This window comes from Doryrhamphus excisus, linkage group LG1 (assembly GCF_037039965.1).
Source record: "Doryrhamphus excisus strain RoL-2023G ecotype Guam linkage group LG1, RoL_Dexc_Guam_v1.1, whole genome shotgun sequence".
Classification (NCBI taxonomy): Eukaryota; Metazoa; Chordata; class Actinopteri; order Syngnathiformes; family Syngnathidae; genus Doryrhamphus; species Doryrhamphus excisus.
The window spans coordinates 23,563,253-23,587,299 of NC_136357.1; the positions used below are offsets into that span (position 1 = coordinate 23,563,253).

The following is a 24,047-nucleotide window of genomic DNA, read 5'->3' on the forward strand; positions in this document are numbered from 1 at the left end:
GGTGGTATTACTTTCTTTACCAATACTGGTCCCCAGGGTCTGCTGAGAAGAATCGTGAGCCGTTAAGTTGCCAGTGAAGGCCCGGCCACCAAACGTACAAGGAGGATTCCAAGGCATGTAGTTGGAGGGACCTCAATGCAAATATGTGAGAAACATTTCATTTTTTTTCCTTCAATGTGTCGGCTACCTGAAGGACAAAACTCACAGAGCAGGAAATGACTGGTGAAGCAGTCAGTAAAGTGTCGTGTTTGCCCTTGACAGTTGAACAAGGACAAAAACAAGATGTGATTTTGTCATCTCAAGTCACCTGGGCCGGCACGGCTTTGCATGCCTAACAGCATCAATCAGCAGAGCTTCTGTCACATCCTCATCCATCAAGCGGCCGGTCTCCGTGGAGACACCAACATCCACAACACCTGCCACCTGGATTGTTCACACACTGGCACCGGGGCCCCAAAACCTGAACAGGCTAACAGCAAGGGCACGGGCGGGGCCCAGACACCATGATTATTCCCAGATTGATCAGCGAGACATCTGTAAATCATCTACATGGAGAGGAAGGGAGATGGAAATCGCTCTATAATCCGCGCAGCCACGCTTCTCTTCCATTCCGCTGCCGCTCACTAATTGAATCAGCGCTAATGTATGCAAAATGAGAATGCCCTTTAGGTATTCATCTCGAGCAGAGACTGTCTAACATATACTACAGTATACTACAGCACAGTCAGCCCTCTTTTACTGCTGTTCAGTACTTCCAGACCCCACAGCGTTCAACAAACTGACGTGCTATACAAGTCAATGGGAACACCTTTCTCAGGTTTGACCATCATTAGAGCTCTGTATACTTGAACTAACACCCCTATAGTCACTTTTACACTCCTATTATTCTTTAACTCACATGACTGAGGCTACAGGATCACTGCAAGGACACGACAGACAGCCACCGCTAGCATAGCATGTTAGCCAGATAACTAGTTAGCTTCTCCTTTTTACTTATTCAAAACCTATGAAGAAATTTTTCAAGCCGAGTTGAGAAGAAGGACGAATGAGCAAAAATTTCCACTTTGAGATGGGTATGAGACAAGAACCAATTCATCCATGGCGTGTTCGCGGACCGAGACACCCCATGGCCGAGACATGGCATGTCCATGTCGTGTGGGCTGGTTTCTGCTGGTCCAGGATCCAGTGATCTAATGTCATGTCTCATAACATCACTGATGCCTAGTAACCACAACACTACATAGAACTTGTTCTAGTTCTTGTCAACTTGCAAGCCACAGCACAGATCATGTTTGGCTTTGGAGGTCCATTGGTGCTAGAATGCGGTCATGAGCTTGGTCCAAAATGGAAGAAAAGTCCATCTGAAGAAGGAATTGGCTCCTACTTCCTGTGAAGAAGGATTAATTATTTCCTTGCATCAAAGCACCCTGACGTGCAGCTCAGACACGTCACAAACATGACTTAGCATAACTTAAGTCTTTTCTGTGTGGCTGCTTCACGCTTCCAGATTGTTGCATGTCAGTGCCATCGATCGCTCCTTGGAAATATAATCTGATGAAATTGCATAATAGAGAAGGAGAAACGGCTGACACCTCTCTTTTAGGCAGGATGATTCATCAACACGGACATATTCCAAGGGATGCCAGGCCTGTTTCCTTCTAGGATATGTGGCTTTCTCATAGAATATGGGCATGAAACAACATGCATTACCTCAAGCACATGTAGAATAGCCACCTAACCCCCCCCCCCCCCCCCCCCCCGCCCCCTTCAGAGAGGATGCCGTACACTCGCTCTTATTGGGAGCAGTCATCACATTCATCACTGCATTTCCCATCTTAGACTGAGTTAAAGAGAATACCATTAAATGATAAAAGAATATATATGAAGTCTTATCTTTCTATTATATATACATTTCTGGGGAATGGGGTCGATTTGGGGACAGAGGCAGAGCACTGGACGCTTTGCAAATTGATTTGATAATTGCAGTTGCTGCACAATTTCAGATGGTTTCTATGCTGTTGAAATGGGAGAAGATTAAAAAGCACCGGGCCCTTTGCCCACTTCCCACTGTGAATAATGGCCTTATATGTATATACGTATATGTACTTATACGTACTTATACGTACATATGTGTATATGATGGGCCTGCAAAGCCAAGTGCCACATCCCATGTAATTATGATGGGCCTGCAAAGCCAAGTGCCAAGTCCCATGTAGTTATGATGGGCCTGCAAAGCCAAGTGCCACATCCCATGTAGTTATGATGGGCCTGCAAAGCCAAGTGCCACATCCCATGTAGTTATGATGGGCCTGCAAAGCCAAGTGCCACATCCCATGTAGTTATGATGGGCCTGCAAAGCCAAGTGCCACATCCCATGTAGTTATGATGGGCCTGCAAAGCCAAGTGCCACATCCCATGTATTTTTGATGGGCCTGCAAAGCAAAACAAAGCATCCTGTTTTTGATTACCAGTTGATTCTGCCCGAACTAAGTGACAAATAAGGATGGGTGTCCATGGTGGCTATTCCTATTTCTGTGCAACCAAGGCGACATAATTGACCACCAAGTTGAAAAATGCACTTTATGAGGCCCTACCGCGCTTCTAAGATGGTAGCAACCTCACGCCGCGGGTTAGCATTAAGAGTTGCCGTCTTGTCAGGTATGAGTGGGACAGTTAAAGCAATATTTGCAATGCTTGTAGAAAGTGTAAAGCAAACAGGCACTAAAAGGAGCTGAGAGGAGCTCTCAGTGTTTGTATTCTTTATGGATGCTTGCTAGCCTTCAGCATGGATTGCAATTGTATTGTTTTGCCATTTAAATGGTAATTAGGATGAACCACGGGATAGCAGATATGTTTTACATCCTCTGTGTTTTGACTTTCACTGATAAGCAGGAGGTGTTTTTGCTTACCTTTCTTTTCTTGAAGGCTTGCCGTGCCAGATAACCCCGACACGCAGCTTGGAATAGGATTAGATTGCGCTTGGTTTGCTCATCCCTCTGTTCCTCCAATTTAGCCAAAGTGCCAGCTTTGAAGAATAACTAGAGGAAGAAAAAAGGCAGGAATATCAGGATAACAGGGCTCGATGATGTAGTTGATGGGGGAAGTCCAACAGCCAGGTCAAATCCAGGACCTACGAGAGCAGTAAGTCTATGTGGAAGAGTGACTGGTCGCCTTTTACTTTTGTGAGGAAGCTTGAGCAAGTCGTCTCAGCCTCGTCTCTTTCTAGTATGGGCCAGAGACAAAAAAAAGTGCAAAGGAAGAAATAAATACTATTTTTTCATAGACAAATGAAAGCTGTTGTTACTACCAAGGTGTGGGACCTGGACACCTGCCACCAAATGGGTGGGCTTCCAAGAACGTTGTTGGGTTCCATGTGGCCACCTGCCTTCCCGCCTATGTCTGCCCCGCTGGGAAGGGTCCTGGTTCCTGGCTCTGGCTGGAGGCAGGACCAGTGCTGCCCCTGCCGTTTTAAACTGACAGAGATGCTAGCCCTTCCTTCCGTGCTTGTAGGACAAATGGTGCCTCAACTCATTGTTGAGTGTTTATCCACCAAATACTGTACATGCCTTCTCACAGTGATCCCTCCCCACTTCACGCTTTGAATTACACAGCTTCACTCTAGCTGCTATTTCAAAATAACATCCAATCTTGCTGTCTTGTGCTTGAATACGACCTATTATTAGCCCACAATATGCATATTTACACAAATTGGATGCATTTATTTCCCTAGTTGAATGGTAACAATGAAGTAAAATACAAATGGAAGGCATTCAGAAGATGCATTCAAAGATGTGCTGTAGTGTAGTGTCGTCTACACGGGTATGTAGTGCTAATTATGTCGAGGTTTGCTGTGTGCTTTGACAGGATGCTCACTAGGTATCAGTAATCTTACCGTAATGCTTGGTCTAGGTCTATATTATGTCTTATTTATGTCTTATTTTCTATTCTTATGTCTACTATATTGCTAATAGGGATTACTCTATTGGGTTACAGTGCAGGATTCTACATTTATATATTACAATCTACATCTCATATCTCTGATTTTCTCTTACTTTCATATCTAGTTGGCTCTAATAGAGCTCTCATAATGTTATAATGTGTATTTAGAAAACCTGTTTACCTCCTCCTATGTCTTATATGTCTTATTTTCTCTAATATAGGAGTGTTATTTCATGTCTAGAGGGGTCAAGTAATGTTAAATTGTGTATTTAGAAGGTGGTAAACATGCTTTCTATGTTCTATTATGTCTACTATATTGGGTCATAGGAGTGTAAAGGTCACTATGGGGATGTTATCCCATGTCTAGAGGGCTCTAATACTGTTACAAAGTATATTTAGAAGGTGGTAAGCATGTGTGTCTAAGCTCTAGTAGGTAAATATTCCATTTTTAAATAAGGATATGTACTTTGTGGAAAGTCGGGTAACTACGACTAACTATGATGAACGAGGGATTACAGCGGTGAGTGAAGTTCTCTTATTTGAGTGGGACGGGTTTTTAACAAAGTGTAACTTTGAATTGAGATAAATATAAACACGTGATAGTCTGGAGTGAAAAGAGGACTTCCCTTTAAGGATTCCTTTGTGTGACAATGAATGCTGTTGTTTGCTGTCTTTTAGGAAGTTATTCTACTCATCGAATGCAGTTTGGGGCGACACGGCTGTCATCAGACTCTCCCTTTTGTTGTGTGTTTTTCAACCGGGGAGCCGTGCATGCCCGAGAGCAGCACTTGGACTGTTTAGAACGTAACCCCGTCCTTTGACTAGTCTCTTGGCTGACGGCCACTGCTCTGCTGCTGGGACGAGAGCTCGGAGCAGCCAGTGTTGTTTATCGTCGTTCTTTTACAAGTCGCACTACAAAACAAAGCAGGACATCCGCTTGGAAAATGTTGTACTGGTGACCCGAGAAGAGGGAATTATGGTGACATGAAGTCAGCCGGCCTGCTCAAACACGTCTTTGGACTTGCAGACCAGTCAAAGGGGCGGGGGTTGGCAACGCTCCAGAAAAAGAAAATGCATCTGAGCAAGGGACAGGTGCAGTGAAGGACAAACACCCCATGCCGAGAATAAGAAGCGTGTGCGTGTGGGAATGGATGCGCTGCAAAGGGAAGGTTAATGTAATCATTGGAAGAAGTGTTTATTTGTTCATTACTCACCCTGCTCACACCCATGTGGTAACTGCTCTTCTCCAAATCCAAACACTCCAGTAGCTCCTCCGCAGCCTAAATAAGACACAAGGAGCACGTCTGCGTGTGTGCTTGGTGTACATCATGTCGTCAGACAGAAAGACAGGCCTGAGATTACAGCAGCAGACGTTCACCCTAAGAACTGGGGGGCTTTTGTTTGCCGTTTCCACAGAAACTCAGCCTCACTATCCTGGCTCAGGGGGAAAGAACGTCTCTCCCTTAACCCCATTCTTTCACTCTCTCGCTTCAGCCCGGGCCTGCTGTGCAGACCACCGCTGCCAACTGGGGGGCCCCATCGCATGCCTATTTGCCATTTCCATTTCTTACAATTGCTTTGTTAATTTCCACTTGTTTTACCAGCAAAGAGTGTGTGCTGTTTGGGTGAGTGACTAAAATGTCTGACAATTACATGCAAAATATATGCAAATTACATGCAAATATCCTTGTAGTGATGCAATACATCATTGGCCACTGATTGAGGAATGCATGGGGCCTGGCTAACGTTTCTAATGGGGTGTCCGTCCGTACGTCCATCCATCCATCCACCTATCTATATGTCCATCCGTCCATCCATCCATCCATCCATCCATCCACCTATTCATACATCCATCCATCTGCCCATCCATCCATCCATCCACCTATACGCCCATCCGTACATCCATTCATCCATCCATCTGTTCATCGACCCATTCATCCGTCCATCCATCCATCCGTCCATCCATACATCCATCCATCCACCTATTCATACATCCATCCATCTGCCCATCCATACATCCACCCATCCATTCATACGCCTATCCATCCATCCGCCCATCCATCCATCCACCCATCTATCCACCCATCCATCCACCCATCCATCCGCCCATCTATACATCCATCCACCTATTCAGACATCCATCCATCTGCCCATCCGCCCATCCATACATCCACCCATCCATTCATACGCCCATCCATCCATCCACCCATCCATCCATTTATCCACCCATCCGTCCGTCCGTCCATCCATCCGTCCGTCCATCTGCCCATCTATACATCCATCCACCCATCCATATGTCCATCCATCCACATATCCATACATCCATCCATCTGCCCATACGCCCATCCACCCATCTGCCCATACGCCCATCCATACATCCATCCATCGACACAAGGGACGATAATGGCATGTGCATGCATGGTTGTCTAGGTGTATGCATACTCTATGATGTGTGAGTCACATCTGACGAGGTGTCGCAGAGGCAGTAGAAGTATGGATTACAGTCCGGAAGAACGCCTTCCATTTGCGCTGAGCGTATTCCAGTGGTAGAGCATGCCCTGCCGACTACATCCTGTATGTTAGCACATAGCTACAGTATGCTAGCGTTGGCAAAATGGCTCTTTAGCAGGCAGGGGAGCGATATGGTCAAGTTGATTAGATCATGACAACAGCTCTTGATGAATGGCGGCTTACTTCCCTGTCAGACGGCTGCTGACAAATCAGGGGCAGATGTAATGAAGCTCTCCTCTCACAACATTAATCTTAAGTGTTTGGCCGGTGGCAGCGCTCTCTCGCTGATTGACTCACTCTCTGCTCGTCCTTCACGATGTAATTCCGCCCGTGCTTCTTGGTGAGGTGCGGCGCCAGCACATCAAAACGTCGGCGGAACTCAGAGAACACCATGTGGTCGGGGTAACCTGGGAAGGTCAGTCAACAATAACATTTCATTTCTCTGACAGGTGACCTGTGAAAAATGGTGACGAGCTCTCGGGTTAGTCCGAATATGTTACTTAGCAACCATCTCACCTTGTCTATAGATCCGCAGAGCATCCAGCAGCTTGGATCCACGCAGCTGAGCACGGAGCAAGGCCACGTCGAGCTGCATTAAAGCACAATCTCCACCCTCCCCCTGAGAATCACTTTCTCCACCTTTGAAGAAGGATCCACTTAGAGCTTTGAGGGCGTCCGCCTTGGGCACCATGCAGTGAACAAAGTGAACCCTGGACCTCCGCACCATGTCCAGCAAAGCATCCTGGCAAAACACACAGCAATCCTTGACATAATTAGCAGTAGATACCCGTGATTGCATTTCCCACGAATAACTTCAAGGAAAAGTGCACGTTTGATGTTGGCCATCATCCTCCATCCTTAGGTGAGACATGAAGACACGTCCTTCTCTTCTCTGTGTGTTGTAAAGATATGAAAACGGGTGAAAGGAGGCAGCCAATGAATGCACGTCATGGGACACACCTATTGGGCCTAGAAAGGCGGCTATTCAAAAAGCATGTAGTAACAGCTACATGGATGCTAACATGTCATACGTGTAGTATTTTAGTACAACTTCCTTCCTGGGTGCATTGATGTCCCATAGCAACATAGAAAGGAAGGCTACACCTAGCTTCCAAAACAAAAACATGTAGCATTACCTTTGGTTAGTGGCCTGAGGCTTTGGAAGCCAGTGTGTGCTCAAGCTAGCTGCTAGCCTATGGCGAGGTGTCACTACACCAGCAACGGAGTTCTTGGGTATAACAATATTCCTAAAAATAAAAATAACAATGTGATTCATATGCAGCTCACATGATGGACATGGAGCCTTGTAGGCTTTTTGGAGTTTTTTTCAGAAGCCTTCCTAGGCGGGATAGGTGCGTTCCATGACGTAGCTGCCTCTTTTTACCTCTTTGTATATCTTTAGAAGGCCACTGAAGAAAGAGAAAGACGTGTGTTCATGTCTCACATAAGGACTGTGGGTGATGGGCAATATTCCTAAAAAGTATACTTATGCTTTAACTATTGCTGCTGCAGTGGAACCTTGGTCACCATATGACCTGGTTAGCATGTTTTTCAGTTAACATAAAATATTTAGACAAAAAATGTCCTTGTCAGTGACGTATTTCTCTTGAAAACAATCAATGCATCTATCCCATCCATCTACCCACCCATCCATCTCTCAATCCATCTACGGATCTACGGACGCTGTTTCAGTTAGAGTCGGACCTTCTGGAACAGATTAAGAATGCTAACTGAGGTTCCACTGTGTACAACCGCTGTTTTCGACGAGCTTAAACCGTTTTTGGGGCCATTGAACTCATTGGAGATGTTCTCATGGTGTACTCGCACCAACCCTGATACCATTTTCAACTTAAGCTCCGTCTGCAGCTGGAAAGAAAATAAAGAAACAGCCCTGATCCAATCTGTTTTACTATTAAGCCTCACGAAACAAGCCATGCTGGCTTTAAGGCCTACAGTTCACTGCAGTACACCTTCTCAGCTCGGGACAGCTCAGGATGCACAGGAGGAGCCGGGGGAGAGGAAGGTCTGGGCGCCCCTGCTTAGGCTCCGAATGAGATCTCAGAAAAATGTCCCACAACTGATCCATGACAGAAGATCTAGCTTTTAGACGGTGTAGCTTTTTCCCCAGAAGCCATCACAGCATAGTCCCGCCTTTCAATAATCACATAACTACAAGAGCCGCAGTCAAGTGTAACACACGACATAGAAAGAAATGAACATCTCACCACTTGAAGCTTTATTTGTATGCACACGGACTTCTTCTTGATAGCAGCCACGCCTGAAGTGAAGGTCTTCCTCATGCTAGAGGCCCGTCGCAAGGACAGCTGGGAAACGCCCTCGAGACCCGCGATGGAGCCCGACAGCACCGTCGCGCCACCTGCTCTGCTCATGAACAAGGAGCTGATGATCTTCCTGCGAGGAATACATGAAGGACATCAAACTGACATCAAAACACAACAGAGGTCACGGTCACGCCTACTTCTGGGAGTCCTGCAGCAAGCTGATGGCATTGGTTGAGGCGGGATGTTGCTTGGCGTAGTTCAGCCATCCTCTGGCGTCGTACTCCACCCAGTCGGTGCCGTGACTGTGGCCCAGCAGGAAGTGATTTTCTTTTTCACTCTTCAGAAGGAAAGTGTGACCTGATGGAGATGGAGATGTCAGGAATACAAAACTGGTCTGCCCGGCACAGACCAGTACACCCTTCTACACCCTGATTTGGCCCTTTGGCAATTCATTTGGTCTGTGTGTGTATCTGTGTGTGTATCTGTGTGTGTATCTGTGTGGGTGTGTGCATTTGCCATCTATCCAGGGTGGCGACAAGCCCTTCCCATGACGTAATGTCCCATGTCCATCACAGTACATATTTCAAGTGAGGAACAGTCTACCTAAAAGTGGAGGCGACTCCTCAGGAACTGCAGCCTTAATACCGAGCTGAGCTATGGTCCTAACACTGAGACATGTACCAAATACCGAGGTACACACTGAAACAAAGCCCTAGTACCGAGGTACCTACCAAAACGTGATGTTCATACCATATGTACTAAACTGAGGCCCTAATGCTAGGGTACACAACAAACTGTGAACTTAATACCAAGGTACCAGAGTATACTGTGACCCTAATAGTAAAGTACTACGTATCCAAACCGTGGCCCTAATACCAAGGTACCAGAGTATACTGTGACCCTAATAGTAAGGTTCTACGTATCCAAACCGTGGCCCCAATACCAAGGTACCAGAGTATACTGTGACCCTAGTAGTAAGGTACGTACCCAAACAGTAGCCCTAATACCAAGGTACCAGACTATACTGTGACCTTAATAGTAAGGTACATACCAAAACCATGGCCCTAATACCAAGGTACTAGAGTACACACCAAACAGTCACCTTTATACTGAGGCACGTACCAAACCGTGACCCTAATACCAAGGTACCAGAGTATACTGTGACTCTAATGCTAAGGTACGTACCCAAACCGTGGCCGTAATACCAAGGTACCAGAGTACACTGTGACCCTAATAGTAAGGTACATACCAAAACCATGGCCCTAATACCAAGGTACCAGAGTATACTGTGACCCTAATAGTAAGGTACTATGTACCCAAACCGTGGCCCTAATACCAAGGTACCAGAGTATACTGTGACCCTAATAGTAAGGTGCTACGTACCCAAACCGTGGCCCTAATACCAAGATACCAGAGTATACTGTGACCTTAATAGTAAGGTACGTACCCAAACCATGGCCCTAATACCAAGGTACCAGAATACACACCAAACAGTCCCCTTTATACTGAGGCATGTACCAAACCGTGACCCTAATACCAAGGTACCAGAGTATACTGTGACCCTAATAGTAAGGTACATAACCAAACCGTGGCCCTAATACCAAGGTACCAGAGTATACTATGACCCTAATAGTGAGGTACGTACCCAAACCGTGGCTATAATACCAAGGTACCAGAGTATACTGTGACCCTAATAGTAAGGTACGTACCAAAACCATGGCCCTAATACCAAGGTACCAGAGTATACTGTGGCCCTAATAGTAAGGTACTACGTACCCAAACCGTGGCCCTAATACCAAGTTACCAGAGTATACTGTGGCCCTAATAGTAAGGTACGACGTACCCAAACTGTGGCCCTAATACCAAGGTACCAGAGTATACTGTGGCCCTAATAGTAAGGTACTACGCACCTTAATACAGAGGAACGTACGGAATCAAGGTCCTAAAACTAATAATAGTAGGATACACATGGTACTGTGACTTTACCACCAAAGTACGTACCAAACCTTGTGCAACGGTATGGAAGCGTTGCACGAGAAGGTGTATTGTGTCGGGTTTAAGGACAGGTGATGGAGGTCAACATTCACACCCAGCACTTTAGGAAAAGCAAGCTGTCTTAATCAGCCTGCTCAGTTACTGCATATTTACCCAAACAACAACAGTAAATGTCAATCTGCTACTCAGTCAAATCTCCTTCTTCAAGCCCAGCCAATGTAGCTTTGATGTCAAAATCCATAAAACTGTCCAATACATAAAAACCACAAGGAGACTCCAGGGTCACCTGTCAGAGAGAGAGCCGTGAACTCTGCAGAAAAGCTCCACATCTGCCTCATAAGGAGGCTACAAATGCGGTTGTGTTTGACGGAAACATCACACTTTGCCTGCAGTTGCTTTGAGTGCTCCTGGGGGAGTGCTCTGCATGGGCTGTAACCATGGCAACTGATGTAGAACAACAATAACGCAGCACGGACTTTAATGGCTGGTCAATCTGTTCTGTCGTGGTGGGTCCTATTGGTTCCTGATGTCCAAGGAATTCTATATGCTGGAAACTAAGAAGCGGCAATTAGAGGAGACAATTAGACAGAATTCATCAATCATTCTCTTCATACGTACATCCAATAATATTTCCATCAAACCACATTGCATCCATTGTTCCCACACTTCATGTACGCATCCAACTATTTCTCTTCTATTCTTCCATCATCCATCTTCTATGCCGCTTGTCCTCACTGGGGGGTGGGGGGGTTAATGGGGGATATGATGGAGCCTATCCCAGAAGACTTTGGGAGGCAGGGTACGCCCAACAGCCAATGGGAGGGCACATATAGACAAACACGCTCGCATGCATACCTATGGACCACTCTCCTTCCTTCAATCTCCTTCCAACTTCACATGCGAGGAACGCCCCCGCAGAAGGAAATGTTGTGGGGACTTTGATGTCTGCTGTTATGTTACGTTTGTGACCTGAGTAACAGCATCATTCACTGATGATCGAGAGCGAGGGTAGCTTAGGCGATTGCATGAATAGTGGTGAACATCTCAAACTACGTGGTGACGTCTCAAACTACACAACGTTCATCTTCATTATGAGATGAAGGACCAAGTACAAGATGGATGTATGTAGAAAAACATCAACGTTCATCTTTATGATGAGATGATGGGTAGATAGAGTAGTTTTATAGTGTGCTGTTGGATGTGACCTAGACCTAGACATAGACCTAGACTTAGATATAGACCTAGACATAGCCATAGCCAGAGGCCTAGGGTTCGGTTGAGACATAAATATAGACATAGACATAGACATAGACATAGACATAGACATAGACATAGACATAGACATAGACATAGACATAGACATAGACATAGACATAGGGTTGGGCCTAGACATAGACAGAGACATAGTCATAGCCATGGGCCTAGGGTTGGGCCTAGACATAGACATAGACATATAGACATAGACATAGGGTTGGGCCTAGACATAGACATAGACATAGACATATAGACATAGACATAGGGTTGGGCCTAGACATAGACATAGACATGAACATAGACATAGACATAGACATAGTCATAGCCATAGGTCTAGGGTTGGGCCTAGACATAGACATAGACATAGACATAGATATAGATATAGGCCTAGGGTTGGGCCTAGACATAGACATAGCCATAGGCCTAGGGTTGGGCCTAGACATAGACATAGACATAGACATAGACATAGACATAGACATAGACATAGACATAGACATAGACATAGACATAGACATAGACATAGACATAGACATAGTCATAGCCATAGGTCTAGGGTTGGGCCTAGACATAGACATAGACATAGACATAGACATAGACATAGACATAGACATAGACATAGACATTCCTCATTGACAGTAGGTAGTTGTATTTAGTCAGTAGTTACTTCGCTGTAGACCCTCACCTTTGGTCTCGCCTTCAGCTGGGCCGTAGTAGCTAAACAGACGTCCCAGCAGCGTTTCCTCCGACGCCCCCGGCTGCAGAACCTCCTCCTCCATCAGCCACAGGAGCCCACGGGCCTCGTCTGTCTGTCCGCTACGCACCTGCCCCAAACGATACACACAGATGCTTATTGCCACATTTCTGACGTCCTGTTCAGTCATTCCCAAGGAGGGAGCACCACCCCAATCCAACAGCACACCCCCAAAGGGCCAGGAATGACACACAGGCAGGATATTTCAGCCCTAACTGTTCATTGACGTGGATGCAAGGTGTTCTCTAAAAGGTCCACCAAACGTGGAGCGCTTCCAGAATGCAGCAGACCCCATGCTGACATTGGAAAGTTTGAAGTCATGGTGCTCCCGCGCCCTATCCTGCAGTACTGATGATTACATCATCTATACACCGATCAAGGTGTCCCTGATTTGAAAAAAAGGTTGGGCTAAACAAATAACAGTTTGGGTCGGGGCAGATGGGAAGAAAGTGGAACTCAGCATCAAAGACTCAATCGGTAGACCGCAACCTTCACTTCTGAACATCGTGGCATTAATCTGTTCATCTGTTAATCTACAAGCTACCAACGTGCGTTAACACATCATAAGAGAAAATAATAATAAATAATAATAAATAATAATAATAATAAATGCAGCAACACATTACAGCATTATTAATGTTTGATTTTCTCTTATGATGTCTACTATATTGGCTAATAGGAGTGTAAAGAAAAATATAGGGGTTCTATAGAGGACTCTAATCATGCTAAGACGCTAAGGTCATAAAGAGGTCTTGTATGTTGTAACTGCCAGAATATGTCCTGTGTAAATAAGGAATCCTATGTGGTGGAAGTGGACTTATAGGGGTCGGGTCTGGAAGCCATGGGCTGCCATGAAGGGGGGATTACCGTGCATGCCTTGGGAATTGTTTTATGCATGTGAACGTATCAGTGTGCGTGTTTTAGTGTTGGTTAGCAACGAGTCAACTGCTGATGACCGCCATCATAGGTGGGTGAGGGAGCTGACCTCTGCTTCCTTCCTTTGTATTAGCGCTCTAAAGGACTCCAAACGAGGATGTTTGGTGATAGAAATACTTGAAAAACACAAAATGTACACAACGAGAGGCACTGTGTTGGTGTATATTTTCAACGTTAGTCAAAAAACATGCTAACCAAGCTCCCGGTGTCCTTGTCTACCAAATGATGGTGTCATTTCCTCAGCAACAAAACCTATTCCAGCATCTTGTTCCGAGACTAAGAACATCAAGCGAGGCTGTGATCAAGCGTGAATAAAGAAAAGCTTGTCAACAATGAGACATGAAGGTGGAAAAAGCAGTCAGGCCAGCAAACGGGCTGGTCTGGTGTCACTCGCCGTATTTCCACAGCCGTGCTCCCAAATTGGCCACATTGGTTGTTTTCTGGCACGCCTGCCGCTGACAGTCAGGAGGGATAAACAAAGCACCAGAGAGAGGAAAACCAAACTTTTCTTTTGTGGATGAAAGGAGCCGCAGAGATAATGATCCCCACGTTCCACGTTGCACAAGCCGGCTCCGTCCGACGTCTGCGGCCTGAACGCTCCCCGGTAGCCTCGGAAAAAAGCAGCCACAGAAGCTTGGAGCGGCTATCAGAAAGTGACATCCTTATCAGCTGTGCACACCACACTGACTGCAACACAACGTGTCAGTCTGAGAGACAGGTGACAACCCGCATTGAAATGACATAAAATAGGCAAACATATCTTTCAACAACATGTCGACACAGAAGACGCTTTGCAATTCACTCCACATGAAGAAGCAGAAAAAAAGGCAATGTTTTCCTCAAGGTTCGCTCCGTGGACACTCTTAGGCCGTGTCCACGCCGACACGGATGCTTGGACACGCCTTAGTTCATCAATCACACAGTCAGAGCTGGTGGAAGATAACCTCCCACGTCAGTGCTTCCTTCACTCTGACACCAACACATCACATTGTCAACATTCATATTGTCTTATCAAGTTCGCAACATCAACCTTTTCTCCTTGGAGTAGTCAGGTCTTTGTTGGCATCCGACCCAGAAAATCCATATTGGATCGGTTTGTAAAAAAACGGGCTGCGATGTGCATTTTCTCCAATCAAGGTCCTGGGAAACTACAGCAGACATCCTCGGCCCCCGTCCGTCCATCCTCAGCCCCCGTCCATCCATCCTTAGTCCGTCCATCCTCGGCCTCCGTCCATCCATCCTTAGTCCGTCCATCCTCAGCCTCAGTCCGTACATCCTCGGCCTCAGTCCGTACATCCTCGGCCCCCGTCCTTCCATCCGCGGCCCCCGTCCGCCCATCCTCGGCCTCCGTCTGTCCGTCCTCGGCCCCCCCCTCCGTCCTCGGCCCCCCCCTCTGTCCGTCCTTGGCCCCCCCCTCTGTCCGTCCTTGGCCCCCCCTCCGTCCGTCCTTGGCCCCCCCTCCGTCCGTCCTCGGCCCCCGTCCGTCCATCCGTCCTCGGCCCCCGTCCGTCCATCCATCCTCGGCCCCCGTCCGTCCATCCATCCTCGGCCCCCGTCCGTCCGTCCTCGGCCCCCGTCCGTCCATCCTTAGTCCGTCCATCCTCGGCCTCAGTCCGTCCATCCTCGGCCTCAGTCCGTCCATCCTCGGCCTCAGTCCGTCCATCCTCGGCCTCAGTCCGTCCGTCCTCGGCCTCCGTCCGTCCGTCCTCAGCCTCCGTCCGTCCGTCCTCGGCCTCCGTCCGTCCGTCCTCGGCCTCCGTCCGTCCGTCCTCTGCCCCCGTCCGTCCGTCCTCGGCCTCAGTCTGTCCATTCTCAGCCCCCGTCCGTCCATCCTCGGCCCCCGTCCACCCTTGGCCCCCGTCCGTCCATCCTCGGCCTCAGTCCGTCCATCTTTGGCCTCAGTCCGTCCATCTTTGGCCTCAGTCCGTCCATCCTCGGCCCCCGTCCGTCCATCCTTGGCCCCCGTCCGTGTATCCTTGGCCCCAGTCCGTCCATCCTCGGCCCCCGTCCGTCCATCCTCGGCCTCAATCCGTCCATCCTCGGCCTCAATCCGTCCATCCCCGGCCCCCGTCCGTCCATCCCCGGCCCCCGTCCGTCCATCCTCCGCCTCAGTCCGTCCATCCTCCGCCTCAGTCCGTCCATCCTCAGCCTCATCATCACCAAGTCATCAATGACTTGGATGTTGGTGTTATGATGTTGAATGCTGAACATTTCTTATGACACTAAGAAAGCAGCTCTTAGTCGGAGTGAAAAGCCTTTGCAAAATAAAAGTATTTCATGAGCCAATTAAAAATGAAAGTGATTGGAATAATAGCAGGATGATCTCTGACTGGGAACGCTTGTGATTTGTGTTTCCATGGTGCAGACCACGTCTGCAAAGGCCAAACATTGATTCTTCTTCTTCTCGAGTCCACGTGCTAACCTTTTTATTCTCCACCTTCTTTCCAAAGCAGCCCTTTCACAACGTCAAAGCTGCAGAGAGACACGTTGTGATGGGAGAATGTTGATTTGAGCATGAAAGCTGCAGCCATAGAATAGCGAGTGAGGTGAGCAGAGTCTCCTGGGACTTCATGACTACATTCACAGGCCAGTTAGGAACTGAACGTGCAGGAATAGGGTGTATGTTTAAGTCATGAACTTACCAGCGCTTGGCTTGATGCTTGGTCCACCACAGCCACCGACAAAGACGCGTTGGCCTCTGGGTCATCCAGGACGATGTCTATGTTCTCCTGGAGGAGGAACCACATGAAGATTATACTCCAACACACAAAAACCCTCTGATGCATTAGTTATAGTGAACAGTACATCTTCTAGTACAAAGTCAACTTTCATCTTCATCATCATCATTATGTCCCATACGCTCCTGATCCAAATGCTAAGAACAGCTGAACAATGTCAACAACGTCGATTTTACACTGCTGGATCTTAAGGAGGTTCTCAGTAAAGCATCAAAATGCAAAAAGAACAAAGCAATTTATTGCAAAGAAGTATTCAGGTGAAATAGCTGGTCATCAGCTGATGATGCCAGTGTTTCCAGGAAGCCAGTGGGAACACTGCTCCAGGTGCTGAAGATGGCCACACTGTCTGGAACTCCATGCCCACATGCTCGCCACCGGATTTAGGGGAAGGCTGGTCCAAAAGAGGCAGCTTATTCCTCTGGGAGGAGTCCTTAGTGGTGACAACACAAACCAGGTCCTTCAGTCATGCAACATCTCCACATAGCTATAGCGTTTGACGCCCCTGCACGACCTGAAGCTCCATTGTTCCATAGAAGGATGATGCTGGTGGAGAACAGCAAGTGGAAGCACTGCGAGACAGTGACCATGAGCAGGTAAACACGCCGCCATTTTAGCAAGCATGGACCAGTGGAATGGCAATTGCATGTTTGATAGAAACGGTGCACAGAGGGAGCTCTTCCTGACTCAGGACTCCACCGGAACGCTGGATGACTTTGAGAATTCACAGTATCCCAGCTGAGATGAGGAATCTCAACGGCAGATTTTAAGAATGCTTTCCTACAGATGGGGACGCCATCTACAGGAAGTCCTTTTTTTCTAATGAAAATCCCATCATTGTTTCTTAAATGGCATGTTTGAAGTTTTCAGTCAGGAGCACGATAATATTTTTCTTCCATTGCTCTTGGTTTTATTGCATTGTTAAAAAGTTCCTCTTTTTTGTGCCCCCCCCCCATATTAAGAGAGAAAATTATGCCGTTTTAGTCGCGTCGTGTTGAAATAGTAATAGAAACAGTAAAGACGTTTCATTGAATTCATTTCAGGGAAATTAGGTTGGGGAAAAGCTGTAATAAGATGGGAATGAAGTGGAAATAGGATGGGAATAATGTCGGAATAGTCACAGGAAAATGCATGAAGATTATTTCAGAAGAAGAGTGAAATATTTGGAAAAAACAGCAAACATGGGAAGACAAAGACCCCTCCAGTGTAGAACAAAGCTGGGGTGAAAGGTTAGGACAGCCCTGGTGTGGAGGGTGAAGATGACGCATATTTTAGAATGACCAGCTATGACCAGTCCAAAGACAGCTGGGATGGGCTCCAGCATACCCCCACCCTCGTGAGGATACGCGGTATAGAAGATGGATGGGTGGACAGATGATAACTATACGGTGCGGCTTTCCTCGTGGATAAAGGAGAAAGAAAGGAATAGAAATGGATCACATGTAGTGAAGTAAGAATCAACGTTGGGCGCGGAGGAAAAAAGCTGAGCAGCTCTAAAGCACGTGCACTGGAAATGTGGTCCAAGCGTTTGTGGGGCTAATGGCGCGAGCCTGACAGATGCCAGCGTTCAACTTGACTGTGTGTCAGATGACTTTCCTCCTGGAGCGTGGCAAAGCACCATGCAGCAGAAACATCTAGACCATCCATGCAGCTGAATTCTTTGCGTACCAAGTCCATTGTGTGCTTTGCTCTTCAACCTGCCTGTCGCTGCAATTACTCAAAGTGGGAGAGCTTTAAAAGGGACTTTGACCCACTTCTCTGCCACACTTTCACGCCTTCTCATACTTATAATATACTGACAAAAGAGAATTACCCTACACACACACACTCTTCCATTTTCTTCCACCTATTTGCCAGCCAGGCAGGAAGGAACGTCCCAGCCTCCATCTTCACATCACATGGTTTGCCTTTAAGTTTCTACCTAGAACACCAACATTATTACAAAACACACAGGTGCACCCATGACGTGCTGGTTCTGGTTCTGGTTCTGGTTGATGCCAGTACTGTACCTAAGGGTCTTTTACTGTTCATGTTGGCATGGCCAGCCACTACATCCTGGAGAGCAAACAAGCGTATCCAGGAGTCAGATTGCATGTGGAGTACTATCAATTTCTACATGTTGGTGTTCTACGTCTGCATTCAAATGAAAACCTCTAGCCCCCCGAAGTTGTTGGTTATTTTGCATTATTTGTTGCTAGCGTCTTGTCTCTTGTTATCTACATATTCCATCGCTGTGTGATACTTTAGCAGATTCTTTCGGACAGTGTGGGTAAGAATGGTTGCTGGAATATTTACCCCCCATTTCTATCAAGCTGGTGAGGTCATTATGCCCTGTGATGTTTTCTCCTCCTAAATCGGGCTTACTAGCCTTTTGGGCAACACAGTGTTAACTCCATTTAGCTACAATCTCTGCTGCTGCAATATTAATGCTCCGTGCTCTACATCGGTTCTCATCAAGGGTAAATTCCCATATCGATATCATATTTAGGGCTGATATCGGGCCGATAATTATCGGTGAACGATAGTATTGGACATCCCTAATAAATATACCACTATACTATATACCCTATACAGTATATACCATGTACCGTATGTACCGTATTGAGTATATACCCTATACAGTATGTACCATGGACAGTATATACCATTTACAGTATGTACCATATAGACTATATATAACCTATACAGTATATACCATATATAGTATGTACCATATACACTATATGTATACCCTATACACTATATACCAATAAAGTATATACCATATACACTATATGTATACCCTATACACTATATACCATATACAGTATATACCATACGGTACAGTATGTACCATATAGAGTATATACCCTATTCAGTATGTACCATGGACAGTATATACCATATACAGTATGTACCATGTAGAGTATATACCCTATACAGTATGTACCATGGACAGTATATACCATATACACTATATATATAACCTATACACTATATATCATATACAGTATGTACCATATACACTATATACTCTATACAGTATGTACCCTATACAGTATGTACCCTATACATGGTGTACCTTGTACAGTATGTACTGTATACACTATATACCCTCTACAGTATATACCTTATACAATATGTACCGTATAGACCCTATACCCTATATCCGTTATGTGGATCCAGTCTAAATGAGACCTACATGGATCCAGTCTCGATGAGACCTACGGTAAGTGTATCCATCTAGTCTAGATAAGACCAACGGTATGTGAATCCAATCTAGATGAGACTTACGGTATGTGGATCCAGTCTAGATGAGACCTACGGTATGTGGATCCAGTCTAGATGAGACCTACGGTATGTGGATCCAGTCTAGATGAGACCTACGGTAAGTGGATCCAGTCTCCATGAGACCTACATGGATCCAGTCTCGATGAGACCTACGGTATGCGGATCCAGTCTAGATGAGACCTACGGTATGTGGATCCAGTCTAGATGAGACCTACGGTATGTGGATCCAGTATAGATGAGACCTACGATATGTTGATCCAGTCTCCATGAGACCTACATGGATCCAGTCTCGATGAGACCTACGGTATGCGGATCCAGTCTAGATGAGACAGTCTAGAAGCGCCCCCACCTCCTTGTATCGCTCCAACTCCTGGAGGAAGGTGCGCTGGTAGAAGAGACCCTGCAGACGTTCCTGGGTGTAGTTGTGGCAAAGGTGGTCAAAAGTTGCGCCACAGTCTCGCTTAAGCAGCCTGGGGTTTTGGAAGCCCGGCGTGTCCACGATGAGCAGGGAGCACAAAGGAAGTTGGCTTGATTTCAAGGCCCTGAAGCAACACAAACAACCAGCGCTATTATTATTGCAGTGCTGCAGTATGTTTTATTGATAACGTTCACTCGATCACCCCAAGCTTTAACCTTACTTCTCTCCACTGCACTCCAAACTTCCCTCAACTTTAGCCACATTTTCTTCTCCCGTCTTCGATGCGCCTCGTTCTCTTTCATCCACTAAACACCCAAACCCGAACCCAAACACAAACACGAACCCAAACCAGCATGATAGAACACATGAGGAACGCTGCAACTCCTCGATGACTCCCTCCTTCATCAAGTACCTTTCCTTCATCAGCTTTCATGAAAAAGCATCCAATCAAATGTGCCGAGTCATCCATGAGAGCACAGCTGTTACCTTAGTGTCAAACATCAACGCTGCTTTTTCATTTCACGGCCCTGTAGGCGCATTGTCCAATCACACTTCAACAGCAAAGCAATGTCCCAAGAAGAGAAGGTTGAGATGAAGGGCCTCAGAAAGGCCGTGCACACGGGTGTAGGAGACGGAGGAGAACTACTAACCGGTTGATGAGAGACACGATGAGGGTGAAGAGTTCAGAGTACAGGCCGGACGCCATGGCCTCCAAACACTCCATGGCTGAAGCTTTGGGTCCTGAGAAGCAAAAAGAAAAGAAAGTCAAGCGACAAGAGAAACCTTTTCAGCAGGAGGTGCTGCGTTCAGGTGCTGCATTTGCATGGATAATAGCATGACACAGCATACCAGGCGGTCATAAGCAGGTTGCAGGCTTTTTGCTAGTGTGCTAATGCTAGGACAGGTGAAAGAGAGGTCAATAAGGAGCCGCCTTGTGTCCTTCAAGGTGTCACGGTGCTCACATGTGAGAAATCAATGTGAGCCAATTATGATTTCAAGGACAATGAAGAGAGGATCCAACATTGGCCATGCTGACATGAGAGTGTGCACTTATCTGTCAATGGCCATTGTTCGACTGCGGTGTTCATTACCAAGATAAGCAGGCTTGCATTTCCCTCAGGTGAGGAAAGAGGCGTGTGCTGCGCTGGAAAAGAGAATGAGGGGACAGAAGGAGGACGGCGGCGGGGTACCTGCGTCTGCTGCACCGCTTTCCTCCCGAGCCTGGCGGATGCTGCTGGATCTGGGCAGGGTGCCCTTGGCCTGGTGCTTGAAGATGGAGGAGGAGAGCTCTTCCAGGGTGCAGCCCAGCAGGTAGGCTGCCTTCTGGGCCCACTCATGACGTGCAAATTGTTTCCTGCCAGCTGAGAAGCGTGCATGAAGACCTTCATTAGCCCGGACGCCAACAACCCCTTTGCACATGGCTGGCCACGTGCCTTTCTGCTAATTCCGTCTGTGGTGTCTCCTGAGGAGGAGGCTGACACTGCAGACACTCTGACATGCACAAAAAGCTTACGGACACGGCATATAAATACTTCTTTAACAAGATTAGAGCCCTCTAGACATGAAATAACATCCCTATAGTCACATTCATACTCCTTTTACCCAATGTAGTACACATGATAAGAGGAAATAAACTTACACATTACAGTTCTTTTCTACTACAGTACTTTCTGCAGTGGCTAACATCTTTTATATAAATTTAACATTACTGACACCTAGTGACCAGTCTAGGATACTACATATGAGACTGTCTACTCAGGCCTGACAGTATTTGTATTTATGTTTGAAAATTCTTTATTTAGTGCTGTCATTAATTCGATCGGGAATTCATTCATGTCTTTTTTCATCTCACCTACCAAAGCCCCCAGCTTGATGTATTTATATCACAATACTGATTGTATTACAATACACGATACAAAATGATATGAACAAAACAAAGTGACCTTATTAAACCTTTTCATTTTCATATCATGGCTTTTGCTCATTTTTCAAATGGAATTTTCCCATTCATTGGAGCGACATCGGGCGGCACGGCCGCCGAGTGGTTAGCGCGCAGACCTCGCAGCTAGGAGGACCAGGATTCGATTCCACCCTCGGCCATCTCTGTGTGGAGTTTGCATGTTCTCCCCGTGCATGTGTGGGTTTTCTCCGGGTACTCCGGTTTCCTCCCACATTCCAAAAACATGCTAGGTTAATTGGCCACTCCAAATTGTCCATAGGTATGAATGTGAGTGTGAATGGTTGTTTGTTTATATGTGCCCTGTGATTGGCTGCCGACCAGTCCAGGGTGTACCCCGCCTCTCGCCCAAAGACGGCTGGGATAGGCTCCAGCACCCCCGCGACCCTCGTGAGGAAAAAGCGGTAGAAAATGAATGAATGAATGAATGGAGCGACATCTCACACATGCTCCTTCATGTTCACGTCTCCTCACCGCTCCTCACCGTGCCCTCCCAGCTGCAACCAGCCCGTGTCAAGCACAAACTCAGTTCTGCAGCCAACGCCTCCAGAATTTTATTAAAAGGCAAAGTTGTCAAGTGAGAGTTGAAAAATTGGAGTAACGCAATAAAAAAAATAATGTCACTAAATATGACCAACATGAATTCATCCATCCATTTTATATGCCGCTTATCCTGATTAGGGTGGCAGGCGTATGTTTGAGCCTATGCAGGGTCTCGCCCAAAGACAGCTGGGATAGGCTCCAGCAGGCTCCGCAATAGAAAATGGATGGATGGATGAATTCAACCACAAAAGCATCCTGATGTCCACATCGATCACTTCGGAGAGGCGTGATCGAGTCAAGGCATGAAAGTGAGGAGCAAATCGTTCTATCGGAGCTAGCGTGTTGGGAAAAGCCATGGCCGCATCAGAGGTGGCTGTGGCCATGGCCGTAAGAGAGGTGCTCACCCCCTACCCCCACATGTCCATGCATGGGTAAAGAATGGCCCCCATTCCACACCCCTGGCTTTGGATGTTTACATTCAACAAAACCATTTTCAGCTGAAATGAAGACCGGAAAGTTTTTTCCATGGACACAAAACGGCCTGTTTTCTCCTAATATTGAAAAGCGTGTGTGGATGTGATGCTAGTGGGCACCCGTGTGTGCATTTCTATTTCTAAATCAGCATGTCTAAATGCTTTCACGTTCTATTATGTGAGGCGTGATAGAAGAAGAAGAGTAGAAAACGTGACTTCTGAGACTTGGGAGACAGACTGGGAGAATCCCCACAGTGCACAGGAGCCATGCTAGGAGCTTCTCATCCAGCCGGCACATCCCCTGCAGGGCCGCTAATAAGCAGGAGGCTGGGACAGACTTTCTCCAAATCCCCAATATTCCACATTTGCTTTGATGCCCCGATTCTTTTTCCTTTGCTTAAATATCAAGCTGGAGAAATTCAACTTGGCAGAATTACTAAAGATTTCTGAGTACAAATTAAGCACTGGAGAATGAATTATTACAGCAACATCGCTTTTTTTCACTTCATTTCATCATTCACCCTCAAATGACTTCACAGACTTGGAGATCGTTGCTGCCCCCCTGTGCTACAATGCTGAATTGCACGCCTCCCTTTCAGAGAGAAGATTAGAAGCTTGCCTTTGTGTGTCATACCCAACAGGACAGCGTGGGCTCTACCCACTGTCATGCCCACTGCCATGCCCATTGCCATGCCCATTGCCATGCCCATTGCCATGCCCATTGCCATGCCCATTGCCATGCCCTCTGTCATACCCAATGCTCACGTCAGCCCGCTGGAGGTGGCGCTCCCCACAAATGTACACTTTAGTACTCCATAACCAACACCAGTATTCCCTCATACTACGTAATGTTATCTTTACGTACGTAATGTTACCTTTACGTGTATATGTAATGTTACCTTTACGTATATATGTAATGTTACCTTTACGTATGTAATGTTACCTTTACATGTATATGTAATGTTACCTTTACGTATATATGT

The 24,047-nt window shown here is 46.6% G+C and overlaps 1 protein-coding gene across 6 annotated transcripts in view; it reads right to left on the reverse strand.

The window, feature by feature from the left end:
* LOC131132200 (unconventional myosin-XVIIIa-like) overlaps positions 1–24,047 on the reverse strand; it is a 78,957-nt gene that overhangs the window by 32,209 nt on the left and 22,701 nt on the right. For all 6 annotated transcript variants that reach the window (XM_078792254.1, XM_078792253.1, XM_078792261.1 and 3 more), the window contains 11 exons: positions 21,282–21,452; positions 20,742–20,832; positions 20,023–20,215; positions 16,311–16,397; positions 12,664–12,802; positions 8,930–9,089; positions 8,676–8,862; positions 6,967–7,192; positions 6,748–6,857; positions 5,154–5,219; positions 2,910–3,038 (listed from right to left, as the gene is read on the reverse strand). In XM_078792254.1, the coding sequence (XP_078648380.1) occupies positions 2,910–3,038; positions 5,154–5,219; positions 6,748–6,857; positions 6,967–7,192; positions 8,676–8,862; positions 8,930–9,089; positions 12,664–12,802; positions 16,311–16,397; positions 20,023–20,215; positions 20,742–20,832; positions 21,282–21,452 (1,559 nt within the window). The remainder of the gene's footprint in view (positions 1–2,909; positions 3,039–5,153; positions 5,220–6,747; positions 6,858–6,966; positions 7,193–8,675; positions 8,863–8,929; positions 9,090–12,663; positions 12,803–16,310; positions 16,398–20,022; positions 20,216–20,741; positions 20,833–21,281; positions 21,453–24,047) is intronic.